The sequence below is a fragment of the Epinephelus lanceolatus genome, chromosome 3 (genome assembly GCF_041903045.1).
Source record: "Epinephelus lanceolatus isolate andai-2023 chromosome 3, ASM4190304v1, whole genome shotgun sequence".
NCBI classification, from domain to species: Eukaryota; Metazoa; Chordata; class Actinopteri; order Perciformes; family Serranidae; genus Epinephelus; species Epinephelus lanceolatus.
The window spans coordinates 23789264-23806492 of record NC_135736.1 but is presented as its reverse complement, the minus strand read 5'-3'; the positions used below and the strand labels follow the sequence as shown (position 1 = coordinate 23806492).

Here is a 17229-nt window from a genome sequence, read left to right as displayed (position 1 = left end):
CATTTTAAAGAACATATAAGGAAGTAATTAATGGGGACACAAACGTTGCTGCGTAACAGGAATGTCAAGTGTCCCCTACAATTTCATAAATATTAATTGATTTATTTCATAAATCAATTGATTGATTTATTTCATAAATCAATTGTTCTAGCTTCAATCTGTAGCTAAGCCGGTTTTCATCCTTATAATATTTGCCACGTTGTGCCAGCATACGGCGAAAGCGGAGAATGTGTTGCAAACATAGACTGTATAAGGTTGCAAAATACACGTGAACTATCTTGTTCTCCAGGTGGTCTTTGGTTGTCAGGGTTATCGGAAAATGAAAGCGAATAAAATAGGAAACACAATCCAACATGATTTTCTGTATTTCACCGTCTGTTTAATACTCTGTGTAGAACGATAGGATGAGTGGTTTTGGTTGGAACATAGAGGTAGCGTGGCCGAGCGGTCTAAGGCGCTGGATTAAGGCTCCAGTCTCTTCGGGGGCGTGGGTTCGAATCCCACCGCTGCCAGAGATTTTGGGTAGGTATACTTAAGAAAAAATGCTGAGGTAAAGACTTGATGGAAAAACACGTCATAAAAGACTGGCTTCTTCCTGTGACATGCAGTCAGAGTAGAATAGGAGATGTGGACTCATAAAAACGTGGGCATCAAACAGAGGACCTGTGCACAGTTTACATAGCATTTGGATAAGCCCACCCAGGATGTCGCTATCAGATAAGGTATCCTGTGTTTGATAGGACAGAAAATTACAAATATAACGTGTTTTTTTTTTTAGTGTATCTCAGCTCACTGTTTTGGTTTCCAAACCTGATCAACTTCACTGTTTTGGTCCAGTCTCATTGCTTTTATTAACTCCATTTCCAGAAACAGCAGGCAGCCACTTTTAGTAAAAATTCACAGTACACTACCTGCCCAGCACCAGACAGAGGAAAGGTGTCGACTAGCTCATACACAAAATAGCTACAAGTCAGTTTAATACTCCATATACACTGACAGGTAGACTACGAATCATCTTGCATAGGGTTTTAGGAAAAGCCATAGATGTTCTGATCATAGATGTACATCTCCAAAGGATCAAATCCGTAGGCTTTAATGTGAGAGATGACTATATGGACAAACCTACAGAGAATCATCACCCCTCTCTGACATTCACCTTAGTTAGCATCTTAGCGATGCTCAGCAGGCAGCTGTGGGCAAACCTGCTGTACACTACCTGCCAAGCACCACACCAAGGACAGGCAAAGGTATCGACTACCTAATAAACATGCTTGTGACAAATCTGTTTGATATTCCAGATAAATGAAATCGAGTGATTTGTCCTCTGGTTTTCATGGGTAGCGTGGCCGAGCGGTCTAAGGCGCTGGATTAAGGCTCCAGTCTCTTCGGGGGCGTGGGTTCAAATCCCACCGCTGCCAGGATTTTGTACTAGGTGCACCCCTGCAAAGGTCAAAGTCATAAGAGAAAGACTACTGATGAGAGGGGTGTCTTCCTGTGGCAGACACTGTGGAATAGGAATTAAATGCAGACCCACCTAAAAAGGTGTGCCTCAAGCTGAAGTGGTTTGTACAGTTGGCATGGTATCTGTAGTAAGCTATCTGTGATGGTGTTGTCTTGTGAATGAAAATGTAAAAGACCTACTCGATAAATGTGGCCTCTACCTGGATAGACACTGTGGAATAGGACATAAATGTAGCAAAACTGTAATAAGGTAGTTCATACAGTGGCCATGTCATCTGGAATATATGATGGTGTGGTCATTTCAGAAAATCACAGTGGCAAACCCACTGTACACTACCTGCCCAGCACCAGACAGAAGACACTCAGACATAACAACTAGCTAATAAACATAATAGTAAGAAATCTGTATAATACTCCATATAAATCGTAGTAAACAAGTTGCTTTTGGGTGGCTTTCAGTGATAGCGTGGCCGAGCGGTCCAAGGCGCTGGATTAAGGCTCCAGTCTCTTCGGGGGCGTGGGTTCGAATCCCACCGCTGTCAGGATTTTATCCTGTGTACTTCTGAAAAACTGCCAATGGCCAAAGTTCAAAGTCCTGAGAGAAGATAAAGACCACTCAGTAACAAGAGTGGCTTCTTCCTGTGGGCAGCAGACACTGTGGAACATGCGTTAAATGTGGACCCACCTAAAAAGGTGTGCTTCAGGCTGAAGTAGTTTGTACAGCTGACATGGCATCTGTAGTCAGCGATATCAAGCATGTCTTGTGTATAAAAATGTAAAAAGAAATACTTAGTAAGTGTGGCTTCCTATTGGGCAATAGACACTACAGAACAGGGCATAAATGTAGGGAAACTGAAATACCATCACCATGTTATCTGTGGTACATGTAATGGAGTTGTCAGGTCATGTCTCATCTGGTCATTTCAGAAAATCAGTGGCAAACCCACTATGCACTACCTGTCCAGCACCAAACAGAAGGCAGCCAAAGGTATCAACCACCTAATAAACACCAGAAAAGCACTCAGAGAGTGCAGACCTCCGCCAAGTAAGTGATATTCCCTCCCCCTCTGCATCAGATTTTGCAGCCTGCATCACAATTAGGTTATTTGCATCACTATCATTATTAGGTTATATATGCCTTCACCATGGAGACACTGTGGTGTATTTATTTCATTTTTATTTTGTACCAACACAGAATATAATGTTTTTTTGTATTTTTCACTTTCTTTTTTCCAACACAGAACATTAATTTCAACTTTAGAATTACAACAATATTTAGCAAGTAGAACAGGACGTGCTTTCCGGCCACCAGATGGCGCCATTTTCACCGTCTTAATTGCTGCTGAGGCTGTCAGACCAAGACTTTTTATTATTTTATCCACTTTGCTTCAACCGATCACCACCAAAATTTTATCATCTGTTCCTTGTCCCATTATCCACCTTTCCTGAAAATTTCATCAAAATCCGTTCATAACTTTTTGAGTTATTTTGCAGACAAACAAACAAACAAACAGACCAATGGCGGCGAAAACATAACCTCCTTGGTGGAGGTAATAAGAACAGTGACAAATCTGTTAAATACTACATATAAATCAAATGTAACAGGTTCTCCTCAACTAAATTCCACAGGCTTTCCAAATAAAAGCGAATAAAATAGAAACTAGAATCCAACATGATTTACTGTATTACACCATCCATTTTAATACATAAATCCATACAGACCGATCGGATGAGTGGTTTTAGAGAAGCCAACAGAGGTAGCGTGGCCGAGCGGTCTAAGGCGCTGGATTAAGGCTCCAGTCTCTTCGGAGGCGTGGGTTCGAATCCCACCGCTGCCAGGATTTTCTCATGTTTGACTCAGAAACAATACTAATGACAAGATACAAGAAACTGTTATCACATTCTACTCATTAAGTGTGGCCACTTCATGTTGCCAATAAAAACTGTGGTAAAAGAGAAAATATGTGATTTGGAATGCACCCTAAATAAATGTTGAGGCTTTAAAAAGGTGTGCTGAAAACTGAAGTAGTGTGTACACCTGGCATGGCAACTGTGATGGTGTTGCCAGGTAATGAATTTATAATACAAAAATGTCGACCCTCTGAAAAGTATGCTCATTTATGTACTCAATACTTGGTCAGGGCTACTATTGCATGAATTACTGCATCAATGCAGCATGGCATGGAGGCCATCAGCCTGTGACACTGCTGAGGTGTTACTGAAGCCCAGCTTGCTCTGATAGCAGCCTTCAGCTCAACCGTATTGTTGGGTCTGGTGTCTCTCATCTTCTTCTTGACAATGCGCCATAGATTCTCGATGGGGTTCAGGTCAGGCCAGTTGGCTGGCCAGTCAAGCACAATAACACCATGGTCAGCAAACCAGTTACTAGTAGTTTTGGCACTGAGGGCAGGTGCCAAGTCCCGCTGGAGTAGGAAAGCAGCATCTCCATAAAGCTTGTCTGCAGACAGAAGCATGACGTTCTCTAGCATCTCCTGGTAGATGGCCGGGTTGACTTCGGACTTGATTAAACACACTGGACCATCACTTGCAGATGACATGGCACCCTAAATCATCACTGGACTTTATGCAACTTGGATTCTGTGCCTCTCTGCTCGTTCCCCAGACTCTGGGACCTTGATTTCTCAATGAAATGCAAAAGTTACTTTCATCTGAAAAGAGGACTTTAGGACAGCCAGCCCTTTCAGCAATGACCATTACCCTACTTGTGGAGAGTGTCAATGAGTGATCAGCTGAATCAGCTGATAAGTCAGCAGTCCAGAGTCCAGAATATGTACAATTTTCACTTTCTGAAATAACTGACAAGAAATATTGAAATCTTTCACGATATTCTAATTTTTTGAGGTGTACCTGTATGTGTACCACTGATGACTCGGAGTGCCCTCTAGTGACATTATGAGGAACTTAGAAAGTAGGAACAAGGTGTTGTATCAGAGGCAGCGTGGCCAAGCAATAAAAGGTGCTGGATTAAGACTCCAGTTTCTTTGGGGTTGTGGATTTGAATCCCACTGATGCCAGGGTTTAACAAAGATAATACATGCACACATAAAAGTAAAGAGAAGACCTTCTTGTGTGACTATTACAACACTGGAAGAGTGAATATATGTGAACCCATTTAAAATGTTTGTCTGAATCTGTGAGGCAGTTGTGCAGTTGGTGTGGCAGCTGTCTGCTGGTGCTGATTTCCCTGTGTGGTCAGTACATGATGGCACTGAAAGCGTATTCATCAAAACTGCCTTGAATGTTCGCCTGAATGATGCTGCTGCTGCCATGGTAACGCATCAGTCTGCCTGCTGTTTTGTTGTAGGTCTGTGAAGCTGTTTATACTGTCCTATCATCATCTCTAACACAGCTTACTCATGCACGTTCACACACACACAAAGAGCACAGGGAGAGGGGGTGGCTCATTTATTTTTGCTAACTTGTTTGTTTTTATATTTGTACTTTGCTTGGACATTTGCTTCTGTGCCCACTTATGCAAGGACAGATACTTGAATATTCTCCCTCACACACACACACACACACTCACACACACAGGCACAAGATGTGCCCTGTGCAGCACATAAGCAACAACACTACACTTGAAACCACACTTAGGTCCCTCCAAAGCACATTTTGTTTTAAATACATAAGCTTTATTTGATGTAAACAGAGACTTTGTGACACAGCCGAGAGGGCAGAACCTTTTGTTACACGTATGCTCACATGCCTATGTAACGCACACTCAATCAAACACACATACAGACACAATGAGAGACAGATAGAGAGAGGTCTAATGCATTTAATGGGGTTTCGATTTTGAGCTTAGGTCCACAAAAAAGGAGGACAGGAACAGGGAGACATAGTTAGGTGACATTCACCGTTGTTTGGGTGTGTGTGTGTGTGTGTGTGTGTGTTCCTCCTTTCCTCTCATACACACATTCCTATCACTATATACACTCACTTGCACACACACGCTACAGATACTCTGTAGTTACAGCTACTAGGGATGTCCCGATCTGATCTTAAAGAATGGGATTTGGACCGATCAAGGCAGAGGATCCGATTCTTTGTTTAACGCCAGCTGTCACAGGTCTTTTTACTTGTGAAGGTTTTGTGCAGAGACATGCAAAGTGCAGCTGTCTCCAGCTCTCCTGTTGTCTTTCTCTCCCAAACTCTGCCGAGCTCCTGAGTATGAGTAAGAGCAGGGGCTGAGCCCTGCCCACAGCAAAACACCACACGCCATAAACAACGGTAAAAAATGCAGTATGAGACAGTTTATTTGTTTGTTTTTTTCTTGTTTTTTTTTTTTAAATATGAAAATTAAATGCGCTCCTTTCATTTCGGCTAAGTATGAGAATATCTTGTGTTTATGGTGCATGGTGTTTTACCACGGGCAGAGGAGAGACAGACAGCGGTGCAGAACCAATGACAACCACACTCAGCACGCCGCTGCAAAGTGCAATAAAAGCTCCGCGAGTGAAAAGTCAATAAAAGTAGTTCATTAATGTTGCCTAATATTGCAAAATATGTACAGACGACAAAAATAAACACACTGTTCATTTAGGTAACTGATGCAAAGGCTGCACCGAAGCAACAAACACCGGAGAACAGGTTACTCTCTTAAAGGGACAGAGACAGTCCCTCGAGACAGCGACAAGGCCAAAATGATTAAAGACAGGGTTTGTTATTTTATACCTATTTACTTATTTTGTGATAAATTCAATTCAATTCAATTTTATTTATAAAGCCCAGTATCACAAATCACGATTTGCTTGTTGCCGTAAGAAAACAGAAAAGCCATGCTGAGCGCCGCTCAGAGTGGCGCTGGTTGTCCCAGAGTACAGTTGAGAGTTTTACTGCATCGATTGAAAACAATGGTTCGTGTTTGTGCTTATCCGAATTGCAAGAACAGGATGTCGCGCAACACGCCGTACAGCTTTCATAGGCTGCCTTTGTCAGACAGCGAGATGCTGAAGTTGTGGCTAGTTGTGCTACAAATGGATGCTAACACTCCTGTCCACACACTGCGCCTTGCAGACCATCGGGTCTGCAGTGCTCACTTCTCCTAAGATGACTACTGCCAGCCGAAGAAGAGAAGACATCCAATCCCGAAACACCTCTTCCTCAAGAAAACGGCTGTCCCACGAGTACAGAGAGCTACAGACACAGTGGAGGTAATGTTATATAAACAATGTTCAAAACGCTTAGTATGCTATTTACAGAGATAGCACTGGCGATCTGAACCGGTCAGTGGCGAAAAAAGCACTTTTAATGTGCAAACTTATACGTGACGCATTTGCCCCCGTTACCGTTTTACCTCGTTTCGCGGCTCCTGGTTGCATCTGCCTCCCTCAATACTGAACCAGTTTTAAAACAAGTTGTACCCATGAATCATACACACACATACACATGGGGGAATAGGGCCCAGGTTGAAAAATACCAAAGTCATCCTTTAATGCATTGAAGATATATTCAGTTAGTAATAATATTACATTTTATTTCTGGGCACCTTTCATGACACTTGTCCCCAGTTGTCAAACATATACATTTGATTTGAATAACTTCAATGTACCTGAAGCGTGCACCGTGCAGCTGTATTATCTAGGAAAATAGAAATATCGGATCAGGACTCGGCATCGGCAGATACTCAAATGACTCGGTTCGGGGACATAAAAACTTGATCGGGGCATCCTTAATAGCTACTGTAACAACATAGCAGAAAAACATACAAAAAGCATAAAAATATGCATTTTCCAAGCAAAATGCCAAACACTCTCTGATTCATGATTCTCAAACACAAGGTTTTGCTTCATTTTGTTGCTTTATAAATTGAAGATCTTTGGGTCTTGGACTAAAACAAGCAGTTTGGAGACGCTACATTGGGTTTTGGGAATGTGTGATTTTTTTCACTATTTTCTGACAGATTAGTCAATGCAGCCCTGTTTCAGTCCCCAAAGTCTTTCCTCTTTCTTTACCAATAAAGTGAGAGGACTTCCTTTCATTAAACGTTCTCCTTTCACAGAAGTTCCTCTTATGTTTAGTCTTTGAAGGTCTATACTCCCCCACTTCCTGTCCTCTCAGACTGGCGTGGTCCTTCTGTTGGCAGCACAGTTTCCAGGCAGCATCTCTGTGTTGTTGTGAGCAGCTGCAGAAGTTAAATCGTCCACAGCCATGTCAATCTTATCGTCTTTGAGAGGCGAGGTTAAGGTGTAGAGCATGAAATCTGAGCCCACTGTCACTGGTGTTGGCAAACCTGCCAAAACTTTGGATTCAGCTGAGAGGGACGGCTCTCGGTCTCGCACCATGGAGGCTCGAAAGGATTGTGAGGCCGACTCCCCTCCGCTGTGGTTGCTCCTGTAGCTGTATCGGCGGCCGCGGTTCTGGTAGTAACGGTTGCGGTAGTAAGACGAGTTCCGGGAGATGGCCGGCTTAATGAGGGATGGCCGGCCTTTAGTGCGAAGCTGTCTGTGTTTTTCTATAAACACGTGCACTGCGAGGACGCCCACCATCTCAGCCAGCACGAAGGAAAGAGCTCCAAAATAAAAAGACCAGCCATAGGAGTAGCTCTTCTTGTTGTCGCTCTGGCTGGGGTCACCTGAGTTGGCTGATATGTACACGATGATGCCAATAATGTTACTGAGACCTGGAAGAGTTCAGAGAGATGGAGGCGGTCAGAGGGATGATAAATACTGTAAATCCGTGCATGCACGTAGGTTTGCGTGTTTTTCTGACCTGCAGAGACAAAGAGTATACCAGCGCTGAGGATGACATTGTAACGTGACTTGTAGAACTCGCTGGCAGCTACACACACACCTCCGAGAAATAATAATCCCACACTGAGGATGGGAAAGAGGCTGGAGGCTCGTACTGCTCCTAAGGAGAGGAGAGGAATCGGGTATATATAACATTAATACACCGGAGACTTCCATTATAGTTGTTGGATCTCACAGTTATATGAGCACATTTGTTACCCACTCAGTAAATACTCTGCAGCATCCTGCTCGTAGTCTGCATCTTCAGCAAAGTGATCAATGTCTTTGCAAACCCCCCGAAATGTCCCTGCAGAAAAGACAAAGTGAAAGAAACACATTACATTGATTCGTTAACTCCTTTCACTCTGTATCATTTTATAATCTGACATACAGACTGTATACAGTGTCTTTGACCCAGTAAACTCTACATGCTCTCTCTAACAGTGACTTGCATTATGCTAAATGTGATGTTGACCATTATCATCTGATGGGATGTTTCTTATTGATTTTTTGCCTGCTTTTATACAGTTCAGCTCAAAGCTTAATGTAGAACATTTGGCTCTGAATATAGGGCACATCAAGATATCAGACTACGGCCCAGAGAGTTACAGGGAAAAAACATTTGTCTGTCTGAGCATCGATTGTCCTCTACCGAGTTGCTGTAGGAAGTGTGTCCTCTCACCTCTTGTGTACATTCTGGACATTATATCCTTTAAATCATCTTAGGACCCTTCAGTTTTCTGTTAGGACTTCATTTGGGGGTCATGACCGCTATGTAGGGAACCACTGATTTAAGTTCAGTCCTGCAGAGGCGAATTTAGACATCTCGTTCATCTCAGTTTTGGCTCACTAGGGAATCCAATTAAGACTGAATATGTCTTTTCTCCAAAAACCTGAAAACAAACCAAAATCCGGCTTCATGTTGGTGCAGTAGTTCACAGCAAGAGGGTCCCTGGTTCAAACCCGGGGTGGGGTGCATGTTTGCATGTTTTCTCTGGGTACTCCGGCTTACTCCCACAGTCCAAAGACATGCAGGTTAGGTTAATTAGGGACACTAAATTAGCCGTAATTTTGCAACATAAGTGTATCATGGTGTGAAATGTGTTTAGGGACTGAGAATGTGTTTAAGGTTTAGCAAAAAAGAGCAGATGAGTTTTGCAAATTGAGTCTAAGTACCTGAACAGTGTTTAAGGTTTGGCCAAAAGATTTGAAAAATGAGTTTAGGCCACTGAAAATTTGGTTCAGAGAATGGGGTTTAGTGTTTTAACAATTATGAAAAACTGTATCAGTAAACGATAATTTGACTGAAATGCTGATCTAATTTGTACAAGAGCAGATATTTAACTTGAGCAACCCAAGTTATATAACAACCCTAGTCTCATTCTCAAGTCATCTACTTACGCACAAGGCTCCTTTTAACATCTTCATGAGACGCACCTGGCTATCATCTAACCCCATTGTAAACCCATCCACTGCAATATTAGACACTCAGAGCAAATGACATAGTATAAAGTGTGAAATAGTCTGCATAAGGACGAGGTCAGGGTGGATGGATGGGTCAAATTAACACAGGACTTTCACCCAGGAGACAAGTGTTCATGTATAGCCTGTATAAATGGTATCATGTGGAACCAAATATCTGTGTCATTTTAACCCAAACTGTGATCTTTTCCCAAACCTAACAATCTTAGATTTGTTGCCTAAAGCTAAAGTAGTTTTGGTGCTGAAACCTACGTTTCCTTGAACATGGAAGTTTATTTTGAAAATACACTGTATGCATGTAACGAGCAGAAACTGAAACACCCAAAACTGAGGCTACAAAGGTAATCTCTGTAAACAGATATCTGCATTATACAGGATCCATGGGCAACGGGACAAAATTCTGGTAAGGGAAGCATTCTGCTTTGTGTTTGTAATGCAAGTAATATTGACCAATCAGGTTTTAGCAACAGGTAAACAGTCGAGATGTCGAGAGGATGGCTGCACTGGTCAAAACGCAATTTTGGACGACAATTTAGCTTCATATTAGCATTTTTAAAAACTTATCTGCTTTCATGTGTAGCTAGAGACTAGCCAAACTGACTGACACATGGATGAGGAGGTCTTGGCCCAGATATCCACTTGCTACACCAGATGTCACGAAATATTAGCCCTCACATCCAGAGGCTTATCTTTGTCAGATGATAGCTGATGGGCTCTGAGATTGCTGGAGGGGTATCTGAAGTCAATGACCAAGCTGTTGTATGAATGAGTTATGAACGAGAATGGGTTGTCAATTAATGTCTATTTTGCCAAACACAGTGTTTGGATCATTATTGTGTCTTCACAACATCTTTATCTCTCTACAAATGTGATAACATGATTGGATTGGAGGAGGAAGCTGACAAATGCAGAAAAGTGAGAAAATTTAATAATGCTAATGCAGTCCTGACTAGCTGCCATTTCAAGTGTTTTCTGTGTCCTTCATGCCTTTGAGTGCTTCAGTTTGTGCGCATATTCAGCATATTAAAACATCCCACAGTTCAGGGAAAATCTCCTGGTACAGTATTTCGGCAAGAATTCAAACCATAAAACAAAATATTCTATAGTCCCACCAATCAATGACAAACAGATGGTCACTATCACATGGATTATGTATACTTTAACATGAACTTTGATCTGCTGAAGATTCATAAATCAGCTGCACACATTCCCTGCTCTCAGTAACCTCTGGCTCAGCAGTGCCTTTCAACATTTGCACATGCAGAGATATATTGATAAATGTGTCCCTATGTGCTGCACTGATTGACCAGTATTGATGATGGGACTCGGTTGCCGTGGTTACCAAAACAAAACTCATTCAGCAAGCTGTAATTCGGCCGCGTTGAACAGGTCAGAGAGAGAGAGAGACGCTACTCAGAGAGCATTTATTCAAATTATTGTCAGGATACAAAGAGAGATGAGATAACATGTTTTGCATATTTTTCCTCACTCTTAACAAGAATAGATATTTTCTGAGCACTTGCATTATGCGGCGTGTTCTTCTGCCAGCTTAGTGCCATTAGTCTTTATTCACACTGTTACTTTGGAGGACAATTTGGTTGTGGCTTGACATGAAAATAACCCAGAGAGGCCCCATTAAAAATGTCTCACTGTAGTGCTGTGTTTAATGAGTGCACACAACCACAAGCTAACCCCGTCTGCCCTGGTTTGGTTTTATTTTTTATCTGTGTCTATGTTTCGCCTGACATGTCACTATTTATTGTTGTTGTCATGTGTAATCCTGAAGAAATCAACACTGCTGCCTCATCTTATGATTATGTATGGCACACAAGGCACAGACAGCCTTCAGCTTCCTGTCTTTTTGTCTGTCTGTCTGCTTGTGGCTTTTTGTGACGCAGACTGACACACACACACACAAACACACAGGACTGTTGAAGCATTGATTTCCTCTGCATGTGTTGTTACCTTTCCATTAAACCATTTTGGAGCTTTAGAGATAGCGGGGCTGCAGCAGAGGGAGGGAAGCACGGAGAGACAGCTCAACATTCCCATTTAATTCCGAAAATTAGTAAACAGAGGATATAGGATAAGAGAGAGACAGAGGGCTGCTATTAAAAAGCCATAAATAATTGAAAATGTCATTTCCATCCATCACACACCCAAGTCTTAAACTCCACTCCCTCCCTCCCTCAACAAGACGTGAACATTAATCTCAACCGAACCCATCAGAGCTAAAATACAGGAAGTGTTGTCGGATTTTCACAGAAGACTTAACGAAACTGTTTTTCATTCTGCAGGAAGAGATAAAAATAAAGATGACGCCTCAAATGTATTTTTAACTGACAGCTGTTGGCTCAAAAGGCTGGTTAATGAAGGCTAGTTAATGTCTGAGGAACAAACTCCCCCTCAGGGCCGCTGCTTTTATTAGTTTATTTTTATTCTCTTTGTTTACCTGTCCCCTGAAAGTCTGATATTTTATGGTACAATAGATTATTTGCACTCTTGAAGCATTTTAAAAGGCAATAAAGAAATCTGTTTTACTTGTGTACTTATTAAACTTTACAGTAAATGCAAGTTTAAACTTTGTTTAATCTCTGATTGTGAAAGAAAATCAAACATCACCACTGTTTGGGTGCTACCAGTATGTAACACTGTAACATTTACTGATTTACTGAACTTTATTACAGTGTTGATGCACTTGCACTTTCCCTGACTATTTCCATTCAATTATTTTATTATATACCATGAAACTTTTATTATTTATTTATTTGCTTAAATCACTGAACTCAACAGGCCTATATTTGGGAAAGGCTTTGAATAATTTATCAATTATGTGTTATGACACTTGTTTCACGGCACCAGGCATACTGACACACACCTTCATCGTGTTAAAACAATATCCTCCTGAGACCCGATCTCTTGTTTGGTATGCATTTTTAATTTCTCCTAGCTACTTGGGAACAATAGGATCCTATAAGTATAAAAAACGAAACACTGTCAAAGATAATTAAGTCCCAGTGTCCTCAAATGAGACATTAATGAAGTGCTAATGTCTTCAAACGAGCACTTTCTAATTAACAGTGTCTTAGCTTGTTACTGTTGCCAAAATTGGTCAAATTTGTTACCATATCAAACTACAAACATTATTAATCATAAATAAACAAGTTTAGACCATTAAATCCGATCAGATTTTGGACCTTGTCCACATTTTGTGTCGCAATTGGCTGCAGACTTTACAAGGATTAGTGTATTGTGCATTTGCTACCACTAGATGGCACAAAAAAGTGTCCACAAATGAGGTCAACAGATCTAAGTTAAGCAGAATTACGTATAAAGTCAAGTAAACTCAAAATGTGATGTCCTCTAATGAAGACACAGGGTCTCAGGAGGACATTTATAACTTGGAATCATTCTTATGAAAAACACTTTTGATTCATTGGATCAGGGGACCCTTATGGACTAAAGGAACATGAATAACTTACAGCTTCATCGAAAGGAAGTCACCAGTTGTTTTTTCATCATGCAGGTAAATCTGAATGAATCACAGTCCTCTCTGGTGCTCATGGTTTCAGTAAAATTAACTGTACCAAGCTAACACTGACAAAAGTGTAAACATTTATAGTTGTATGTGCGATCTAAGCTGGTCAAGTGGGAAGTCAACAGTCTGGTTTTATACATCCGAAGAACTTCTATAAAAAAAGAACTGTTTGGCAACCAGACCAGGCCTCTAACAGAGACAGGCCTTTATTTGTCTAAATGTGTAGCCACACCAGGCTAGTAAAAGAGACTGGGTGTTTAACTGGGACTAGGCTTTTAACTGAAGTTTTACAATACTTCTACTTCACCATTACTTTTTACTCTACTACATTTACCTGGCAACAATCATTACTACATTAAGGTTTTAGATGCCAAACATATGACGAGCTCACAACATGTGATGCATTAAACAACACAACAGTATATAACATAGTTAATGTTATCTTTAACAGTGCTACTTACACATCAAATTATCTTTAAGTAGCTACACTGATATTTAGTCCTCCTCATGGTGCTGGCTTACTGCAACTACTCAGACTCTGCTCAAAATATGGTGAGCAGTATGACACTGAATTTAATACTAACACCGTGTTATCCTGATTGCTAAAACCAAGGAGGATCAAAAGCAAAACATTCCTTCCTCCTTTATGGCAAACCAGGCGCTGGATGTGCTGAACAATGTAAGAGATTTAGGTCACATCATCAGGAATGATCTAGGTGAGGATGATGATGTGCAGCGCCAGTGTTGCAAACTGTATACACAACACAAGCCAATATGCTGGAACATAAATTTCACATGTGTGCAGATGTTCAAACAGCCCTTTCTGAAGCCTTCTGTCCTCCTCTGTGTACAGCCTACATGTGGTGCAGTTACAGTAAGGCAAAAATGAAAAAGCTTTAGGTAACATTTAATGATGTGTTCATAATCTTGCTCACGTCCCCAAGATGGAGAGGAGTGAGTTGATGTTAAAGCTCCTGTCATACTGTATTGAGGAATGTTTTGTACAAATTCATGTGCTGATTAATTGATTAAATGTATGTGGCCTTAATAAACTGACACAATGTGTTCCTCTTGTTTTTGGAAACACTGGAACAAATGTCTGTATGTGTTCTAATCACTGTGGACTTGTAAACTACAATGACTTAAAATAACACTCCCTGAGTCATTTTGTTTCTTTACTTTTGATTCTTTAAGTACATTCTGCCAATAATGTTTGCAGACATGTAATGATGTAACATTTTTAATGCAGGACTTGTACTCAATTAAATACGCTACTTTTACTAAAACAACACTGGGTGCTATAAATTATGTTCACCATTTTTAAATATTTATTCTATAGTCAATACTGCAAAATCCTAAACTTTGTGATGCTGTGATGGTAAAAATACAGTGAATATTCTCCCAGAATAAAAACACTTATAAGCTGTTATAATACCATTATAGCTTAGGGTACTACTACATGACTTTACTTTATTTATCACCCAGTATAGAGACATGGTGTACATTCGCTCTCATGTGGAAGTAATAGGCATGTCACCCATAGGGACTTAGTGTGTGTGATCTACACTTTGATAATTAGCAAACTTGTGATAAATAAAGTGACATTGAAAGAGTATTGGAAATTAAATTTTCTAGGGGTTGTGATAGACAATAAACTACGCTGGAAGCCACACATCAAAGCCAAAATTTTAGAGTCAGCTGCAATATTATATGAAGATCTTCTAAATCAAGCCTCATTATACACCGTATACTGTTGTATACTGAGAAATACAAAACCTCATACAAAGAACCAACAAACTCATTATTGATCAAACTAAAGACTCTTAAATTTGAAGATTTGGTCAACTGTAAAACAGCTTGAATTATGTACAGAACAAAAAAAACAATTATTACCTGAAGGTATCCAAAATGTGTTTGACAGAGAGAAAGTCAACATGCTGTGAGAGGTGTTTATATGTTCAGAAAACTGTTGGTGAGGACTAATGCCAAACTACACTGTGTCTCAGTTAAAGGAGTGAGTGTATGGAACAGTTGTAGTGACGAACTGAAAACACGCAGAACATTAAGTAGGTTTAAACAAAGGTTTAAAAATAACGGATTGATTAAATATGAAAATGGATGATCAGACTTCAAAACTGACATACAAGAACAGGGTACAAGGACTTAAAGTGTGTACGCTGCCTTTTGTAAGTTGGTTTTCTTATTGTTGTTGTTTGCCTTGTTGGCTTGTTTTGTTTTGTTTTGTTTTGTTTTGCTAAATATGATGTGCTGTTAAAAGGGTAGGTGTTACAAATTGCACCTTCAGCCTACACCTTTTTCCAACTGCAGAAATGTTAAAGTTAAATTACTTTATTGTAATGTTTTGCACTGTACTATTTAAGTATCTGCCATTTTCTGTGAGAGGCTGTGACTTTATTTACATGAATTTGTAGATTCATACATGATGTTCTTATGTGCATTAGCAGAAATTCAAAAATTCAAATTAAATTCCATTGAAATTCTATTCAAAATTCAATTTCTATATATTTGTATCTAATGTATTGGCTGATATCTGACAATAATATTTAAATATTTGAAAGTTTTGCAGTGAGTTTTGGTTCCTTGTAGTTGTAGAAACCAGTATATATTGGTAAAACTTGTAGAGGAGCGTGTGTCCTACCCTCGGTGCAGCAGGTCCTCCACAGACCCGAGTGGGTCAGCACCTCCTCGTTCTTGCGGACGGTCTCGTTGTCGTTCTGGCTCTTGGAGCGGCACATCCCGCGGGAGTACAGCCAGTAGTCGGTGCCCACGGCGATGGTCATGAGACTGAAGGCGCAGAAAGCCCCCGCTGTGGTCAGCAGCATCATCACTCCCCGGTTACACAGCCTCATGTCGGCCCAGCCTCCTCCTCTTCCTCCTCCTCCTCCTCACCGAGGAGTCCTCCAGCGGACGGAGACCAGCGGGTTTTAGAAACTGTTATAAACTTTCCCCCGGTGTCTGATGTGCGTGTGGATCCAGACGGCTGCAGGAAACTGGAACTCTGTGCACATCTTCTACAACCTGCGCTACACTCAGACTGTGCAGGTTCAAGGACGGGACTTTTTACATCTAAACTACCCGCACAAGACCTGGATCACTGAGCTGGGATGTGTCCATGTTTTATCAGCAGTACAAACACACAATCAGAGAGGAAAACAGTAGAAGAAGACCAAGATCCTCGATAAAACAAAAAGTTGATGGGAGGAAACAGCTGCAGCAGCTCATCTGGACACCACCGAGATTGTTGTAACTCAACTGTGTGTGGCACCAACTGCTGGATGATCCCGCCCCCAGTGTGTGTGTGTGTGTGTGTGTGTGTGTGTGCCTGTTAAGGTCAACAGGTCAACCTGTAGCCTGAATCAGTTCAGCACCATGGACAGCAGCACAGTGGTCAGGACATGTTAATTTCTTCATTTATATAAGCTTATTAAATAATAAAGTATAATTAGAATAGTAAGCATTCTTTTCATAAAATTGTCAGTATACCAAAAAAATAAAGTAAAATAAAATAAAATAAAATAAAACACATTTACCCAACAACTAACATACTTACAGTTTCTTTGATAGGGACCTGATGCTTTCTGATAATAATGATAATAATAATATCATGTAAGAAATATTTGACAAAAATTAAAGCTACCATTTCCAGCATCAACAATGAGCCTTTAAATTCACTTATTATTATCCTCCTGAGACCGTGTGTCCTCATATGAGGACATCATATTTTGGGTTTACTTGACTGCATGCTTCATTCTGCTTAACTTAGACCTGTTGTCTTTGTTCGTGGACACTTATTTGTGCCATCTAGTGGTAGTAAGAGCACAATATAGTAATCCATGTCAGAAAAAGACGGCAGCCATTTTTGCTAAGTCAGTCGGCAGCCGATCTCGACACAAAAGTGGACAAAACCTGATCACATTTAAAAGTTGAAACTTGTTTATTTAATTAATAATATTTGATATGGCAACAAATTTGACC

At 40.7% G+C, this 17229-nt stretch overlaps 1 protein-coding gene and 4 non-coding genes across 5 annotated transcripts; 4 read left to right on the top strand and 1 right to left on the bottom strand.

The window, feature by feature from the left end:
* Positions 1-430: 430 nt before the first annotated feature.
* trnal-aag (transfer RNA leucine (anticodon AAG)) lies at positions 431-512 on the top strand. The gene has a single exon. It is a non-coding gene; the product is annotated as a tRNA-Leu (tRNA).
* Positions 513-1336: 824 nt separating this feature from the next.
* On the top strand, positions 1337-1418 carry trnal-aag (transfer RNA leucine (anticodon AAG)). The gene has a single exon. It is a non-coding gene; the product is annotated as a tRNA-Leu (tRNA).
* A 503-nt stretch (positions 1419-1921) lies between these two features.
* trnal-aag (transfer RNA leucine (anticodon AAG)) lies at positions 1922-2003 on the top strand. The gene has a single exon. It is a non-coding gene; the product is annotated as a tRNA-Leu (tRNA).
* Positions 2004-3217: 1214 nt separating this feature from the next.
* On the top strand, positions 3218-3299 carry trnal-aag (transfer RNA leucine (anticodon AAG)). Its single transcript has one exon. It is a non-coding gene; the product is annotated as a tRNA-Leu (tRNA).
* Positions 3300-5002: 1703 nt separating this feature from the next.
* On the bottom strand, positions 5003-16816 carry cacng3a (calcium channel, voltage-dependent, gamma subunit 3a). Its single transcript, XM_033625084.2, has 4 exons — positions 15893-16816; positions 8437-8520; positions 8194-8334; positions 5003-8104 (listed from the first exon to the last, which is right to left on the bottom strand). The coding sequence occupies exons 1-4, from the start codon at positions 16101-16103 to the stop codon at positions 7539-7541; spliced, it is 1002 nt and encodes a 333-aa protein (XP_033480975.1). The 5' UTR covers positions 16104-16816; the 3' UTR covers positions 5003-7538.
* Between the last annotated feature and the right edge of the window lie 413 nt (positions 16817-17229).